This window comes from Miniopterus schreibersii (assembly GCF_964146895.1).
Source record: "Miniopterus schreibersii genome assembly, chromosome: 2".
In the NCBI taxonomy this organism is placed as follows: domain Eukaryota; kingdom Metazoa; phylum Chordata; class Mammalia; order Chiroptera; family Miniopteridae; genus Miniopterus; species Miniopterus schreibersii.
Window position 1 is genome coordinate 35,865,983 of NC_138102.1, and position 16,796 is coordinate 35,882,778.

General features: G+C 38.2%; 1 protein-coding gene across 15 annotated transcripts in view; it reads left to right on the forward strand.

Moving 5' to 3' along the window:
- The window catches only part of DOCK9 (dedicator of cytokinesis 9), a 255,310-nt gene that overhangs the window by 140,258 nt on the left and 98,256 nt on the right, over window positions 1-16,796 (forward strand). For all 15 annotated transcript variants that reach the window (XM_081127275.1, XM_081127279.1, XM_081127277.1 and 12 more), the window contains exons 4-9: window positions 3,039-3,121; window positions 4,740-4,809; window positions 6,629-6,724; window positions 7,843-7,977; window positions 13,420-13,594; window positions 14,793-14,860. In XM_081127275.1, coding sequence (XP_080983401.1) covers window positions 3,039-3,121; window positions 4,740-4,809; window positions 6,629-6,724; window positions 7,843-7,977; window positions 13,420-13,594; window positions 14,793-14,860 — 627 coding nt within the window. The remainder of the gene's footprint in view (window positions 1-3,038; window positions 3,122-4,739; window positions 4,810-6,628; window positions 6,725-7,842; window positions 7,978-13,419; window positions 13,595-14,792; window positions 14,861-16,796) is intronic.

Here is a 16,796-nt window from a genome sequence, read left to right on the forward strand (position 1 = left end):
CTGACGATCCCTGATCAATATATGATTACTGTTACTTTTTTTTGAACATACAAATAGTGATCGTCATGAGGAGGAAAGAAAAGTTATTGCATTTAGATTGCTTGCGGTCCCCCTTCACCTTGGGGTGTTTGTTTCTTCCTCCAGGTGCTTTTAGGTAGGATACACTAATTAGATGTTTTAATTTGGTTTCTTGAAGTCTACCTTCATTTAAAAATAAGGGATTTCTATCCCCATTTTCTAGATGACAAATATGTCCATCTATAAGTTTGCCCACTAATAAGGAAGTTATGCTTTTATAAGTGAAGACCAATTAAAATAACAAGATTTAGTTTCCATTGAGATTTTTGAAAAATTCAATATGTATTTACATTTTTAAAAATGTGTTTTCTCATCCTTCTGAAAAGGTAACTTCTTATCTTACCTCCTTTCTACTATATTAGTAAAGTTAATTCTAGACAAATTCAGCCAGGTATGCTTATATAATCTTAAATGTGTATTTTAAAACAGGATGTAAGCAGATTGTGACCTACAGGCAAAATCTGGCCTGTAGACGGTTTTTATAAATAAAGTTTTGTTGCAGCACAGCCACACCCAATTGTTCAGCTGTTTATTGCCCATGACTGCTTTTACATTGCATTTCAGAGTTGAGTGGTTGCAGCAGAGACAACATGTCCTTCAAAGCTGAAAATGTTTACTGTTTGGCCATTTTCAGGAAAAGTTTGTTAACACCTGTTTTAAAGCATGCAGCAAAATTATTAATTACTATTTCAATTTTCCCAATTGCTTAAAAAATACGGTTTTTGAAAGACAACTCTCCATTAAGTTCTTTAGTCCCTGCAGGTTGAGCAATAGCGGCTTCATCCTATGCTGCTGGAGCCAACATAACTAAATCCTCTTGGGACCCTTCCACTAGGGTGGAGTGGAACAGCACTTCCTCCCCATCCTTTCGTCCAGAGGAGAATGACCTAATGGCTATTTAAAAAACGACTTCAAAAAACTTTCAGTATAACTTCAAAATATTATTGAATTTCACAAGTTTGAAAGGTCAGTCATGAAACCAGTCAGTCCCTGTGTTTTTAGAGATACAGTTCTCTGGATACTGATTTCTGATTGAACCCATTGTCTCCTAGACTTTCTATATCCCCAGAGGGATGGGTGTTGCTTGCCTTACTCCGTGTTTCTACCTTGGAATTTAGTAGATGCCTGCTGTGTGGGCAATCAGCAGTGGCTTATTAAATGAATGAACCTCTGGCTACTTAACCTGTTTTTTGCAGTTCCTTGTAATTGAAAATATTTAAACATTATAATTATGTTTCTTAACTAGTTTTGCCGAAGGTATTAAAATTATGGGCACTCAGGTATTTTGTTCATAAATGCATACGATCATGTATATCGTACTTATTTATGTTTTAATTGGGCAGGTACATTTTATACTTCAGAATGGTTGTAATGACCTGCAAGAGACTTTGGTGGCACAACTTTAGTGGTCGTGTTGATGAGAAAGCGTCGTGGCCCTGAGGGCTGCTGCTGTCTCTTGATTGGGCCCGTCCACAAGACTGTATCAGACGCTGTCAGACTTGACTTAGCTGTGATAATGGACCTACGGACAGTAGTGGGAAAATCCAAACCTAAGGATAATTCTGAAATCACACTGGTTTTGGAATGTAATTTTGAGTGTGGCTGTCTGATATTCGAAATGTGAAAGTGCTTTGAAAATTTTTTGAAAGCATTTACAAGAATAAATTTGTATTTAAAAACATTTTAAACTACATAGCACAGAAATCGAAAAGTTGTTTAGCTCCCACTTTTGACTCCGTTCTTAACCTTTCTCTGCTGTTTATTCCACCCCTCTGACTGATGACAGGAAAACTTACACTACCTGCCCTTCAGAACCTTGCCAGTAAAGTGCTTAGCGTACAGCCTGGCACAGAGAAGCACTCACTATTGTTGCTGTAGTTATTTTCATGATTTCAGGGTGGAGGAGATTTTGCCTCAGAAGGCCTTCGGGCACAGGCTAAGAAATAGATAAAAAGGTTCACAATTAAACAATGAAGAGAATTAAGCAGAGTAGAGACTTTGTTCATGATGTTAGTTACAGCCAGAGTCAAGTGAAGTAGGTAAGACAGCAATACATTTATCTACCTATGTTTTCACTTACTTACTTTTTGCCATACTGAAGTCTACATACATGTAGTCAAGAGCTGGTTACACAGAAAAATTATATAGACTAAGCTGATAGTAACTAAATCAAACACTTCACCTATTGACTTGGACTTATTTGTATTTGAAGATCTGGCAGATGCTGCCTTATCTTAAGACTCTGTATGCTACTCAGTGATCCTCCTGGGTGAATGAATGAAAGACACCATGCTGGCCCCTTGTGCCTGTCATGGAGGAGGTAGTTTAATACAGTCTCTGTAGGTTAGTGTCATCGATAGAATCCTTGGCAATGAAATGCTCCATACTTTGTGCATCCTATACACACAGGCAGGTACACCTGAAGATGTCACGGTGCCACTGTGAAATGGGATCCTTCCTCCTAATAACCTCACTCTGTCCCTTATAACTAAAAGGAACAACTGAGGGCAAATTTATATAATTTTGACTAACAGAGCCAGTTGTAATACGTGTTAGTAAATACCATGAAAGTGTCTTATGGTTCACACTTCCTGTTCACTTTCATGTTCTAGTGGAGGCCACTACTTCTTAAGAGCCAAGTGCTTTTAAGTCAGAAACTGTACATTGTCATGTAAATGTAGCACCAGTGGGTAAAGTTTGTCTCCTGTAAAATTTGCTCTCAGATCATGAATAATTGTAACTTAAAGTGGCCCTTCTCCCTAGGTGGGATATTTTAGTGCTTCTTAAGCTTCATGGAACCTCTGATGGTGGAATTTCAGGCATGAGAACATTGAGGGGAATGAATTTTTTTGATATGGGTGTATATTCATAAATCTTCCCAAATGTTCTCAAAAAGTCATCACATGTTTTTATTTTATTTTTCTCATGTATCTTCTATTTTTTTAATCTACCCTCAATAGTGCATCAAAACCTATAACTCTGACTGGCATCTTGTGAACTATAAATATGAAGATTACTCAGGAGAGTTTCAACAGCTTCCAAAGTGAGTAAATGGACAGACCACGCAAGGTGGGGTTATACACATAGAGAAACTTCTTTGTACTTAAAATGTTTAGGGAGATATGTAACTTCTAGCCATCAGATTAATTGGAGAAAATATTTCTAGATGATTTGTGTGTATAAGGGGTAGCTATTGTTTATAGGCCATTTGATAATAGGACTCAATCCCAGTACTCTGAGATTGGCAGGTGGTAATAAATACATGGATGGTTTAATTATGTCAAGTGATTCTTTTCAGGCTACCACTGATAAAACAGTGAAATTTTTTTCAGTGAGAAATAGAAAACAAAGAAAATGTAAGGGTTTTGAAATATGCTACAATGTGTTTTATCTTAAAAAGAATATTTAAAAAAAAAATAACAGTTTTATGTTTTATGAATTTTTTTTCCCATTTTTTATTGGATAAATTTTAGGTTAAAAGCATATCAAAGAACAAGCATTTCCCCAGACAAATTTCTTTACCTCCTTTAAAGTATTAACTTACTCTAGAATATACCAAAAGCAGGTATTTAGATTGATTAGTGGAGGTTAAAGTAAACCAGGGATAGGTAGGTCTCACCTTGAGAGGATATCTATTATAAAATGGTACACCCTTAAATGATACAGTTGGCAAATTTAAATATAGTTGATTATGAAAATTGAAAGCAGATGGTGGATTGTATTTCAAAAGTAACCTTCGTCAATGGAAATTTTACTTGAGATCCTATTAATATATTTTTCTTTGTGTTTGTTGCATCTATGGGTTTAATTTGTTTTTACTATTCTTGATGGATCTAGCTATTTGTTTTTCTATTTGTGTGGTTCAGCCACTCCTTAAGAGTGGTTAGCCAACTTCTCAAATCCCTCTTTTTTAAACCTCAGCCAAGAACACTCCCTTCCAGCATTATCTTCTCCAGATGGCTATGCTTCTTAGCTCTATATTCACCCAATACTCATGTGGGGGGGTTTTAATTCTTCCCATTTGATCAAATTAACCTAGCTTTGCTGATAGTCTTGTTTGTGCTATTTGCACTGTGGCTAAAAGAGAATAAACTGTGAGATATATTGTACTTACTATATGATATACTTCTAATGCTGATAGATTTCACTTTGGGGCATTAATAAGAGTTTCTGATTGTGATGCGAATGAGAGGAAAGATTGTAACAGTGATTAAGAACATAGACTCTTCTATGTCTGCATATGTTGTGTACTTGCTCTGCTCTCTGTAAGCCTTAGTTTCCTCATCTTAAATGGCTTTAACACCACGGAAAGGAATAAAGGAGAAAACACAGCACAGTGCCTAACTCATAATTGTTTAATAAATGCTAGCTGCTATTGTTATTGTCATGTTTCGTTAATGCCTACCAAGTCTTTATTTATTAATAAACTTTCCCATCTTAAAATACCTATGTAACTCCCAACCTGCTATGCCGTCTTTTCTACATAGCATTTGGAGTTCTCTTAACTCCACTGTGAAAAGCAGTGGCATTGATGGTTTTTATCTATCTGAGTGGGCGGCTTTGGGCTTGTTAAATGCTGAGTCCTCTGATGGGAGAGGAAATGCAGCAGCTTTTCGTGGGTCAGGTGATTATAAAACAAGTTTTTTTCCTTCTTTTTAAAGCAAAGTGGCCAAGTTGGATAAGCTTCCAGTTCATGTCTATGAAGTTGATGAGGAGGTTGACAAAGACGAGGTAGGATGATCCTCACAGATTTAAAAATTGATTTATTTTACAGACTTAGAAGATTGATTAGAAAACCACCAATGTTGAGCCGAAACAGGAATTGGAATGTTTCTTGAAATGGGAAGAATTTTTAAAAATGTGTTGTTTGATTGATTGAAATACTGTTTCTGTTTCAACTTGACTACTTAGCATCTGTAGCATGTTCTCCTGGTCCTGTTTATTTGTTCTGAGATCATTTTCAAAGGCCTGGATAAAATTTGGCTGCACTGTTAAAATATATCAAGATTACGTCCACCTTAAGGTTATGTTGTTTTTCAACAGGATGTCTTAAAATAAGCTGGTAGCCAGTAAATTTTAAATGACTGTTTTTCAGTGATTGCATTGAGTGGAGTATAGTACCCAGAAGCTTTGATTTTAACAACCACACTTCCCCTACTATTGCAGAAATGATTATGGTGAGGGAAGTGTGCAAAAAGCAGGGCATGAAGGTGACTGCCCACTGAGCAAGGGAAACCTCCTAACTGTCAGTGCTGCCCGTCTCTGCATCTCTCATTCTCCTCTGCTCACTGTTGGACGCCTTATCATGAGTTTAGTTTTTCTTTTCTTATTTAAATTGTCAGCTAAGCCAGGAACACCAGCCCCTCATGAAGTTGAGCAGTGCCCTTGGTAGCAAATTATTTTAGAAACCACTTTTTAAATAATTCTGGGAAGAGGAGGTAGTCATTCATCATGAAAAACAAGCTATTAAAAACGTGGTGCTGATTAATAATAAGAGGAAGACACGTAAAACAAATTATAAAATACTGGATAGAAAGTTATTTCTATTATTGCTAATAATAAGAACAACAAAAACCACCAATGTTAATATTGAGATGGTCTAAAACAAAGCATAAAATGGGTCTTTATGCAAGTGTCTACTTGATTACAAAATTAAGGATTGTAATTAGAGACTGGTTTTAGGAGGTGTGAGCTGGGTAACCTGACACTGTGTGGCCTTCTTTTCCCAGGGTATCTGCTGAAGTGTATGTTGGGCACAGCCTTAAAGGGGGAAAGAAGTGACAAGGGGGTGCCCTTAAAGAGTGTGGGAGGATGTGGTGGAAGACTCACTAGATTGTGTATTTGTGTGTGTATATATTTCATCGGTCTGTTTATTATGTGTACAAATATACGCCTATATTTTTAGCAGTAGCTGGCCGCTCCACCCCCTTAAACCCAGATCTCAGAGCTTGGGGTGAGAACTTGAAAAAGCATGTTTCTTTACTTTTCTAGCTGTTTCCTTTCACTTTTCTAACGCTCCTCCTTTCCTCTTTCTCTGTTGCATTCGTCCCTCTTTTCCTTCTTTTCTGTTGCCCCATCATGTTACCTCTCCTTTATTGCCTCGTATTTCCTTCCTCCCTTTCTTTATTCACCTTTCCCTGACCTAAGCCTCTGGGAAGTTTTCCAGGAATTTGCTTTTGTCTTTCAATAATAGGGGAGTTGTAATTTGAAAACATTTTTCTTGAAACCAGGCGAGACCTTACAACTTGAGTGGTCAAGTATGGTATGTACTTTCTGTGGCTCATTAAACACTTAAAAATAAAAAAATTTATAGTGGAACTAGCTTTGCCTTTTAATGGACTAGGGTTTTCAGACATTTAGACTTGTCCCTCTCTTTCCCTGTTAAGCGGACTCTAAAGTGACTTGTAGGTGTTAGCGTCAGATGGTTTCTCCAGTAAAGGGGCAAGGGGCAACCCAACACCAAATGAATGATTTTCCCACTAACCAGTCTCGCAGCAAATAGCATAGGTAATAACAGGAGCTTGATTGCTATGTTTTTCTTCTCTCCCAGGATGCTGCCTCCCTTGGCTCTCAGAAGGGTGGCATCACCAAGCATGGGTGGCTGTACAAAGGCAACATGAACAGTGCGATAAGTGTCACCATGAGGGTAAGGAGGCCCACCACCCTGTTTTGCCCTCTGATTAAATTCTTGCTGCTGTAGGTCTTAGAAATAATGCTCAAGATGAATGGGTGTGCTGTTCTTGACAAAAGTGACATTGTCTGGTTAGTAAGATGCTCCCTTTTTTTTTTTAGTAAGATCGACCCGCATTCATACAGACCCTTCCACCCACTTACCGGTCACCCTCTCAGCATCACTGGGCTGGTATGAAGGTGCAGTTGCTAACACAGCCTTTTTTTCTCTGTATTAACTACAAAAATGATACTCGGTACCTCAAAGCATGCCACCGAGAGGCTAACCCTAAGCACTTTTGTGGAGGTCTGCTGCAGCAAAGTCAAGTGAAGTGAAAGTTGAGGACCAAAGGGAAAATGGTAACATTGGAAGAAGGCTGCAAAGAGGAAAGTAAAACCAGTGTAAAAACCTACTCAGGAGAGAAACTGGGCTACAGAAAGACCAGGACTAATAATAAAGAGAAAAGAAACAACAGAGGCGGGATAGGATGGACAGGGAGATAAAAATTAAATCCGGGAAAATGCTGACTGTCTCGGTCCTGAGGATGGAAAATTGTTCAGTGTCACGAGGCAAAGAATAGTTTCTGTTCTGTGTGAGCAGGAAACCCTGGGGATTTGAGAAAGTTTCCACCCCTCTGAGCTGCATCCCAAATCAGAACTCACTACACTGCTTTTGGAGAGTTACGTAAAATCCCACATTCTGTGGGTGAGAAAAATGACCCACAGATGTTAGGTGAACCACTTCCTTAGAATTGAGATACAGGTCGAGGGGCCAGCGGGGGAGGAAAGGGGGACAATGCGGGGGAAAAAGGGAGACATCTGTAATACTTTCAACAATAAAGATTAAACCTATTAAAAAATAGCAAAATCAGGATTTGAACCCAGGTTATCTGTTAAAATAAAAAAAAAGAATTGAAATGCAGTGACTGAAGGAGAGTCTTAACACCCAGTTACCCAGAGCATTGGCCAGAATTAGATTTGGTTTGGAGAGAACTGAACTGGTTTTCACATATGTGTCAAATTGTGAGTTATTGGTAGAGCTTGTGACTCTTTTCGTTTTGAAACAATAGCTGTCTGTGTGTGTTTTTCTCTCAGTCATTTAAAAGACGGTTTTTCCACCTGATTCAACTTGGTGATGGATCCTACAATTTGAGTTTTTATAAAGATGAAAAGATCTCCAAAGAACCGAAAGGATCTATATTTCTGGATTCCTGTATGGGTGTGGTTCAGGTAAATATGGAAAGAATTTTATTACTTTTTCTTATTTGTAAAAGTACTATCTGTGAGTTAGCAGATTTAAGCAAACACTTCCAAAAATGGCAATTTTGTGCTAGAAATATAACAGTTGACTTTAAATGAGAAAAGCCTTGTTTTTCATCATTTTAGAAGATGATAGGCATAACATAGAGGCAGAATTTCATTGTAGTAGCCACAAGTGCTCTTGTGCATGAGTTCTTGTATTTAAAACCTGGCTCAGCCAATTTTTAGGTCACCTTGGATGGCTATTACCTGAAGTTTCTTCATTTGCAAAATGAAGGTAATGATGTTTCCTGAATAGGGTAAATGGGAGGGTTGGATGAGCTAACTTGGAAATATTTAGAACAGTTCTTAGCATTTCAGTGATGACTTTTATCACTGCCATCATAATACCAATGGCAGAGTAATATATTGGTCAAGAGATTAGGTTTCAGATCCAAACTGCTCTACCATTTACCCACTGTGTAAGCTTGGAGATATTACTTAACCTCTCTGTGCCTCAGTTTTCTCACTTGTTAAATAGTACCAAATATGGCTTCTGAGAGGATTAATTAATAGATGTAAGAGCTTAGGACAGTGCTGGCACATGGTAAGCTTTCAGCCAGTATTAGATATTTTTATCATAGTGCTGTTTCAACATTAAAGATAAATTAAGAAAAAAATATTTTTCATTATATATAATACATGAATATATACATATTATAAATATCAGACAATACAAATAATGTGGAAGTCCCTGTTGACCCCAATGGCTCCCTTTCCCAAAGAGCTGCTTTTACCAGTTTGGTGCTCTCCTTTCATACCTTTATAGAATTTGTCTTTGAAAGCCAGTTGCCAGTTTTCCCATCTATCCATCCATCCACCCATTCCCCTGCCATTTTTCAGGAAGATCTAAGGCTGCAATTTACAAGGATACATAAAACACAGGATTCCATACATTTAAGGTGGGTCTGAAAGCAGAAAGGTAAACAAGGAGTCAGGATTGGGAGGAGATAAGTGGAATAAGGTGAGGAGAAAGTCTGTGTCATAAAGACCTAATACAAGCTTTGGGGCCCTACACTTTCTAGCTGGGAGACCCATTCAGTCACACAGCATACAGAGATACAATCTAATTAGTCAGAAGCTGCCCGAGCATCTCAGAATGAAAATATTCAGGCATTTCTCTTGGGGGACCCCATACAGAGGACACTGTGTGATTAATGAACAGTCTCCTTGACAACTCCTCACAATAGATACAGTCACCATTATCAGAGAATTCTCCCTTAAAGTGACTCAATGTTGGCTAATGACATCAGTCCAAAGCTGGATTCAACAAGAAAAGTTGTTTTGTGGGGCCAGCGTGGTTAAGGTTAGACACATAACTCTCTGGTTTGACCCTCAGGTGTGCTTGTTTATGTATTCATGTTTACTTAAAATTAAATTGCATTTTCACCTACGTAATTGTTCCTTTGATTTAAAAAGTCAAAACAGTGCAGAAAGGTAACACGAAAGACACATTCCTGCCTGAATCACCCCCCACCTCACCTATTCCCCACTCTCCTAAGGTGGTCATTTTCAACTCTTTTCTTTATTTTTTCTGGGATTTGTCTTCATATTGCTAGATAAGAAGTGTCTGTGCTCTTCATTCATCAGTTGTGGATATTATGTGCCGGTGACAGAATTTTAGCTCCTGCCACCCTCCTTTCTGCTCTAATCTGGATTACAGTTGACCCTTGAACAACATGGGGCTGGGGGACGCCAACTGCCCCCAGAATCCAAAATCCACGTTTAACTTTTGACTCCTCCAAAACTTAACCGCCAACAGCCTGCTGTTGACCAGAAGCCTTTCCTGTAACATAAACAGTCGATTAACACACATTTTGTATGTTACACACATACACTGCCTTCTTATGTGTGTTTACATTTTTCTCCACTGCAAATGGTGCCATGTATGTCTCTTTAGTGTGTGCAGAAGCTTTTATACATTTTAACTTTTTATAATTCATGAATATTTTATGGTAGTAAATGATAAAATAGACTAATATCTACATATTTTTATTCATTTATGACATACCTAACTTTTTCTTAATTATCCATATTTCTAGGCTGAGGAGTCCATGTTCAAGTTTTTTCCAATTGTCCCCAATATCAAAAAAATTTTCCAATATGTTTATTGAAAAAATCCACATGTAAGTGGACTCATGCAGTTCAAACCCATGTCATTCAGGCATTAAAAGTAATTATTTCCTTAGCCTCTGCACAGCCACCATCCTTGAAAATTCCCTTCACCTTCTTCCCCGTGTTGGATTCCGTGTTTTGAGGATCCCGTCCTGTCTTATGTCGTTGGACTGTCTTGTTTTGGAGGAGTGCATCCTCCAGCAGCTTCCTGGGAAATCATGTGCAAGATGCTAATTTGTTGAGGGGTAGCATATCTGCAAATAGCTTTATTTTTGCATTTATACTTGACTAATAGTTTGGCTGGGTGTAGAAATCCAAGGTAAAATTTACCTTAGAATTTGAAGGCGTCTCATCACCTTCTAGGTGCTTGTGCTGTTTTGGAGTCGGGTGTTATTCTTATTCCCTGTTCTTAGTGATCTTCTCTTTATCTCTGGTGACCTGAAATTTAGGTTATTGTGTCTTGTTTTGATTTTTTTGGTAAGCTTTTTGTTAAGGCATAACATACAAATAGAAACTATACATATAATGAATGTGAGGCCAAACTTTTACTAAGTTTGGATCTCTTCTGTTCTTTGTGCTGAGAGCTCTGTTCTCACTCTGAAAACTGTCGTGCACGTTCTAGCCACCTGGGTCTTCCTGACCCCCAGTCAGTCTCTTCAACTCAGGGAGACCGTGGGACTCTGGGTTTCCCTTCCTGCGCCGCGCTCCAGGCAGAAAGCTGAGGTGGTGGTAGGGCTCACTTCATTTATTTCCCTTCTGTCAAGGATCCCAGGCCTGCTCTCCCTGTTGTCAACTATCTGAAGGCAGTTGTTTCATCTCTTCTGTCCAGTTTTCTAGTAGTTATGATGGGAGAGCAAGTCCATATGCTGTTACTTCATCATGGCCAGCAGTAGAAATTGGCGGTCCAAACTCAGATCTTTTCAGGGGCTAAGCAGGTAATCAAGTGAAAGAAGAGGCCTTGGTGTAAAGCAATAGGGAATCCTTGGGACCGTGACAAACTGGATGCAGGTGATCCCATTTAAAGAGGGCTGATGCTGCTGGGGGGAAATAAATACCAGCTCAGGGTTGCCAGACCATCAGGGTTTTCAAGAAAGGCATAAATACAAAATTTTAGTTAAATCTTGAAGTTCTTAATGCTAACTAATTTTAAAAACAAAAACACTGCAGGGCCAAAAAAGTGGGGAGGTGGGGGATGGAATACATGAAAGTGTATTTGAGCCCTGGAACAGGAGTTATAGAATCACTTAATGTTCACTAGAAATTATGATGTGTCAACAGCTAATTGGCATGTGGATGTCTCCTGCCAGTAACCCAACCTCATCTGAAAGCTGCTACTAGAAACCAAATTATATCAAACTTTTTATTCACGGTGTATAGTAAGGGTACCAGAGAGAATTGTCGATGAAGGCAAATTAACTTCTTGTGTGGGATTCCCAAGCAGGAGTTTGATTGATATTTTTAAGTTGAGAGACTTTTAAAGTTGCTTTTTAGTTGATTTTCTGGCATTTGGAAAGTAGGAAGTAATTCTTTTGTTTTATTAGAGTTTTGTTGCCCGTCTTCACAGTGTATAGATGACTTACAAGTACAGCAGCTGAGCTACCACTCAATCTCGAGTGCGTTTCAGAATCTAAGGTTCTGACTTCAGCAGATGTGGCTGATGGTGTTTTTCGTTTAATAAATTGTATCTAAGGCTTCAAACATTTAAAAGCATTTCTTTTCATCCACGTTTGTTATAAGCTAAGTTCCAAAAGTTGTAGTTTAAGCGTTTTGGGAGTTTTAAAAATATATATTGCTATTGGACATTATTACTAAGTTAGTTGATTAATGCTGTGAGTTCAAAGAAGTGCTTAAAGTAAAATTTTAAAATAGGCCTGAATGGAATCCAGGTTAGAATGTTAAGCTGTAAAAGGATTTTAGAAGCTTGGAGTGATTATATTTATTTTGTAGATAAGGAAATGGAAGTAATCCAAAATCAAGGCCTAATGTTCTCCCCCTGCCACCTTTTAACTTTTTACTTTCATAACCGTGAGTATGTGAGGAATGTGGGGGAAAGAAAACTCATTTCACTTCCAGACTTTGACTCTGATTCTTGCCTTGAAGTGAAGTTTAAGTGAGGTCCAGGGCAGCAATTAGGGCGCCCACAGCGGGCAGTCTGTACACAGTAGTTTGTGTGGCTTTGCCCGAAGCGGCAATCTCCTTCATGTTTCTGAGAACTACACAGACGCCTTTGGGAGGGTGGCCCTGTCCCTGAGACCTGCATTGAGGAACCCCACAGGGACTACAGCTAAACAGCTAGAATTTTAGTCGGTGAGGGGTCTGCTCTGCCCTACACAGGTTAGCAGGAGTTTGTGACATCATGTCCCTCAGCCTGTATCTGCAAGGAATCTTGTGCCATGGCCCTTGGAGCTTAACCTCTATCTAATGCAATCACAGGGGGTGATTTTACCCACCAGGGTGTGTTTGATAATATCTAGAGACATGTTTTGATCTTCACAACTGGAGGGGAATGCTACTGGCATCTAATGGGTAAGGCCAGGGACGCTGCCAAACCACCTACAGTGCACAGGATGCCCCCATACCAGAATTATCAGTCCCAAACATCAGTAGGGCAGAGTTCGAGAAACCCTGGTCTCGGGCACATTCACTCTTCACCATTTAATGCACGTGGACTACTGTTTTTATACTTTGAGTCAGATACCCTTTCACAGGCATAAAAACCACAGGCATGAGGGAAGGGGAAGGTAGATACAGTGTCCTAGTACCTTTTGGGACTCATCAGTGATGAGGAAGTTCCAGATAAGGAAGTCAAGCATGTTGATAAATAATGGTTTGCTTTTAAAAATGGAATACCATACACTAGGTCATTAAAAAAAATAGGAGCTAGGAGAATTGAAAATTTTCAATGAAATTTCATTCCAAATATCTTTCAAGAGCCTGTTATTTGTCAGGCAGTATTCTAGAAATGGGGATGTAGCATTGAACAAAAGAAATCTCTGTCCTGAGGAGCTTCCATTCCATTGGAGGGGATAGACAGACGGCAAATAAAATTAATATGTAAAGTGTGGAATGTGTCTGATGGAAAACAAAGCTACGGAGAAAACAAAGCAGGGAAGGTGGAGAATGATGAGTTTTATGGGGGGGGGAACTTGTTCTGAAATGCCAATGTGATAGCACCCATCAGCAAATAATAAAGAGGAACTTTTAAGGCCATTCCAATTCTTTTAAAATATATGTTGTTACCCTTTTTTTCCATTTCAGAACAACAAAGTCAGGCGCTTTGCTTTTGAGCTCAAGATGCAGGACAAAAGTAGTTACCTTTTGGCAGCAGACAGTGAGGTGGAAATGGAAGAATGGATCACAATTCTAAACAAGATTCTCCAGCTCAACTTTGAAGCTGCGATGCAAGAAAAGCGAAACGGAGACTCTCATGAAGGTAGGTGGGTCTAGCTTTCCCCAGGTTCAGGCACACTCTGCAGGTGTCCTTTATTTTTGCCAGAGGGTATAGAAAGTAGACATATAAATTGCATACCCACATGAGAGGTGAGACAGATGTGAGCTTTTTAAAAATATATCTTTATTGATTTCAGAGAGAGGAAAGGAGAGGGAAAGAGAGATAGAAGCATCAATGATGAGAGAGTCATTGATCAGCTGCCTCTTGCACGCCCCCCACCAGGGATTGAGCCCGCAACCCGGGCATGTGCCCTGACCGGGAATCAAACCGCGATCTCCTGGATCATTGGTCAATGTTCAACCACTGAGCCACGCCGGTCCAGCCAGATGTGAGCTTTTTACAGATAGCCTGTCATAAAAAGATTTTGTCACATTACTATTTACTCCCCTGACATCATTTTTATAAGGAAATCATGTAATTGGAAGACCCACAGCTTTCAAAGCAGAAAGAAAGACCTGAGTTTGAATCCCAGCAATAAATATACCATTTTCAGCTGTGAGACCTTAGGCAAGCTACTTATATATTCTGAGTGTTGGTTTATGCACCTATAAAATGAGGGGAAAAAGAATTTGCTGGTCAATGGGAAGATTAAAAAAAATAATGTATTTCTAGTACCTAACATAGAGTCAGCGCTTAAAATACTAATTGTAGTTGTTATTGTTATCATTAATCATGTCGTTTGGAATTTCCAAGACAAAGTTAGGATGGGCAGAAACCTCCTATTAAATTGGTAGGAAAAATCTTGCTATTTTCTTGATAATTCATGTTTGTTTGTTTTTTGCTTCTTTAGACAGGTAATTCTCAACTCTGTTTGTGTCTTAGAAATTCCTAGGAACTTTTAAAAAATATTATTTCCTTTGTCCCACCAAAGATTCTGACTTAGCTGGCCTGGGGTGGTGACTTTTAGTGCTTCTGATGGGTGCGGCTCTTTGGGCTGGTGTTCACGGCTAGTATCCATGCTAATCAGACAGTGTCCATGCTACCAGCTACCACATGTTGACCTCTCACCACTGGGCCTGGGCATCAGAGTTGTTTTTAAAGCTCCAAGGTGTTTCTAATGGGCATCAGAGTTGAAACCCACTGCGTTCGAGGGCACATAAGAGAAATGGCCCTCCTCCTGTTTTTAAAAAAATATATGTTCAACTACAAGTGACTCGGGTAATCTGTTTTGCCATTTTAGATGATGAACCAAGCAAATTGGAAGGTTCTGGTTCCGGTTTAGATAGCTACCTGCCTGAACTTGTCAAGGTAACATCAACTTAAATCTTCTGCTCTTCATAGAATGATACTGAAATAGTTCTCATTTCATCTGTTGAAATATTAGCAGTTACATTGTAGTAAGTCATTAAAATGACATTGTAGTTACTGCTCTTTCTTTTGTAACTTGAATATTTGCTGATACGAAATACACGACTAACCTGAGTCAGATTTCAGTCTGTTTTCCAGAAAGTGCCTTACAAAGTATTCTTTTTTAAATTATTCTTTAACTTAGTGATTTTCAACCTGTGTGCCGCAAGAAGTTTTAAAATATGCAGTACTTGACTATTTTGTCAAGGGCACTGACCTTCAACAATAGCTGTCTGGTGTGAATGAATCAAAATTATACCTATTATTTTTGTCAAATTGACAAAAAAAATAACATTTTCTGGTGTGCTACAGAAGTTTAGTAATTAGTTTATGTGTGCCATGAGATGAAAAAGGTTGAAAATCACTGCTTTAAGTGTTTTTCCCTCCACGATATTTAATACTGTATTACAAGTATTGAAGAAATAACCAAAATACACAGGTGAATGTTCCCATGGTAACTAGGTACTTATGCAGCCCTTATTCAGGTTGATAGACACCGTTCCAAAGATGATGGGTCCATGTGAATCTTGCCACTAAACCAAAGAGGGGTTGCCTATGTTATATAAATTGTTCATGGGTCATTCTGAATGAAAAAAAGCTACACCTGTTTTTTACAAGTTACTGAAAAGCACAAAGAACAAAAACAACTATATTCCCACCTCCCAGATTCAACACCTGTTACTACAGTTTTAGCTTCCATATTTTTTAAAGAAAAAAAATACCAGTTATAAATTTCTTTTTAAACATCATCCTTACTCCATTCCCTTCTTTTCATGCAACCTCAACCAGAGACAACCACTATTAAGAGTTTTCTGGGGTAACTTCCATTTAATTTGTATATCTTTATCAGTGTATCTGTTATAATGATATATATGGTTGTGTTTTGCGTGCTTAAAAGTGTTATACAAATGCTAACGTATTATTCTGCACTTGCTTTTATTTTTAAATTCAGCATTGTTTTGAGACTCAGCCAAGTGGGTATATAGATCTAGTTCATCTCTTTTATTCTATTGTGTAAGCATTTGTATTAGCTGTTCTATTATTTCCAGTGTTTCTATTACAGTGTTACAGTGAGTATTCTTGTAATTCTCTCCTTGTGTGCATCTATGAATGACTTCTTTTTTAAAATGAGAGAAATATCTTTGTCTTCTCTAGCTCTTTATATTCTTACTCTGTTACTGCCTTTCTATTCTTTTTTTTTTTTTTTTTTTCCGAACACAATGGAATAGAGGCTGTACACACCCATGTCTTAAACACTGTAATAGAAAGCATGGTTTATCTGTATATGATTATAAATAGACTAGCATTCAGCATTGACCTTTACTTTAGACAACATGGTTCTTCTAAAATATAAAATCTCCCTCCCTGGCTAGGACTTCAGAATATTGTTTTTCTTAGGACTTGACTGTTACCACAGTATCTTTTTAGCACCTGCCTATTAAAGCTAATTTTAGTGTCACCATTGTAACTACCTTTTAGGCTGAGAAGAGTTTTGGTGTGTGTGTTTGGTTTTTTGTGTTATAAACTTCTGTGTATCATATTTTACATTAAGGTTTGCTTTTTTATTTCTAGATGTTTTGGGGTCCACAATTTATCAAAGCAAAACATTTGTCGAAACAGATATTATATGCAATGCAATCTAGAATTGAAAACAGAACTTTCTACACTTACTGGGTGACACAATGGATACCTAGGAGCAGACTCATATTATTTGAGTCCAATGTTGATTAATTAGAAATCTGTATTTTTTCCTGTGAACAAATACAGGAGTTGTGCTTTCCTTTCTTCTCTCATTGCCTACTACTACTACCTGGCCAGCATAATTCAGAATTCCTTG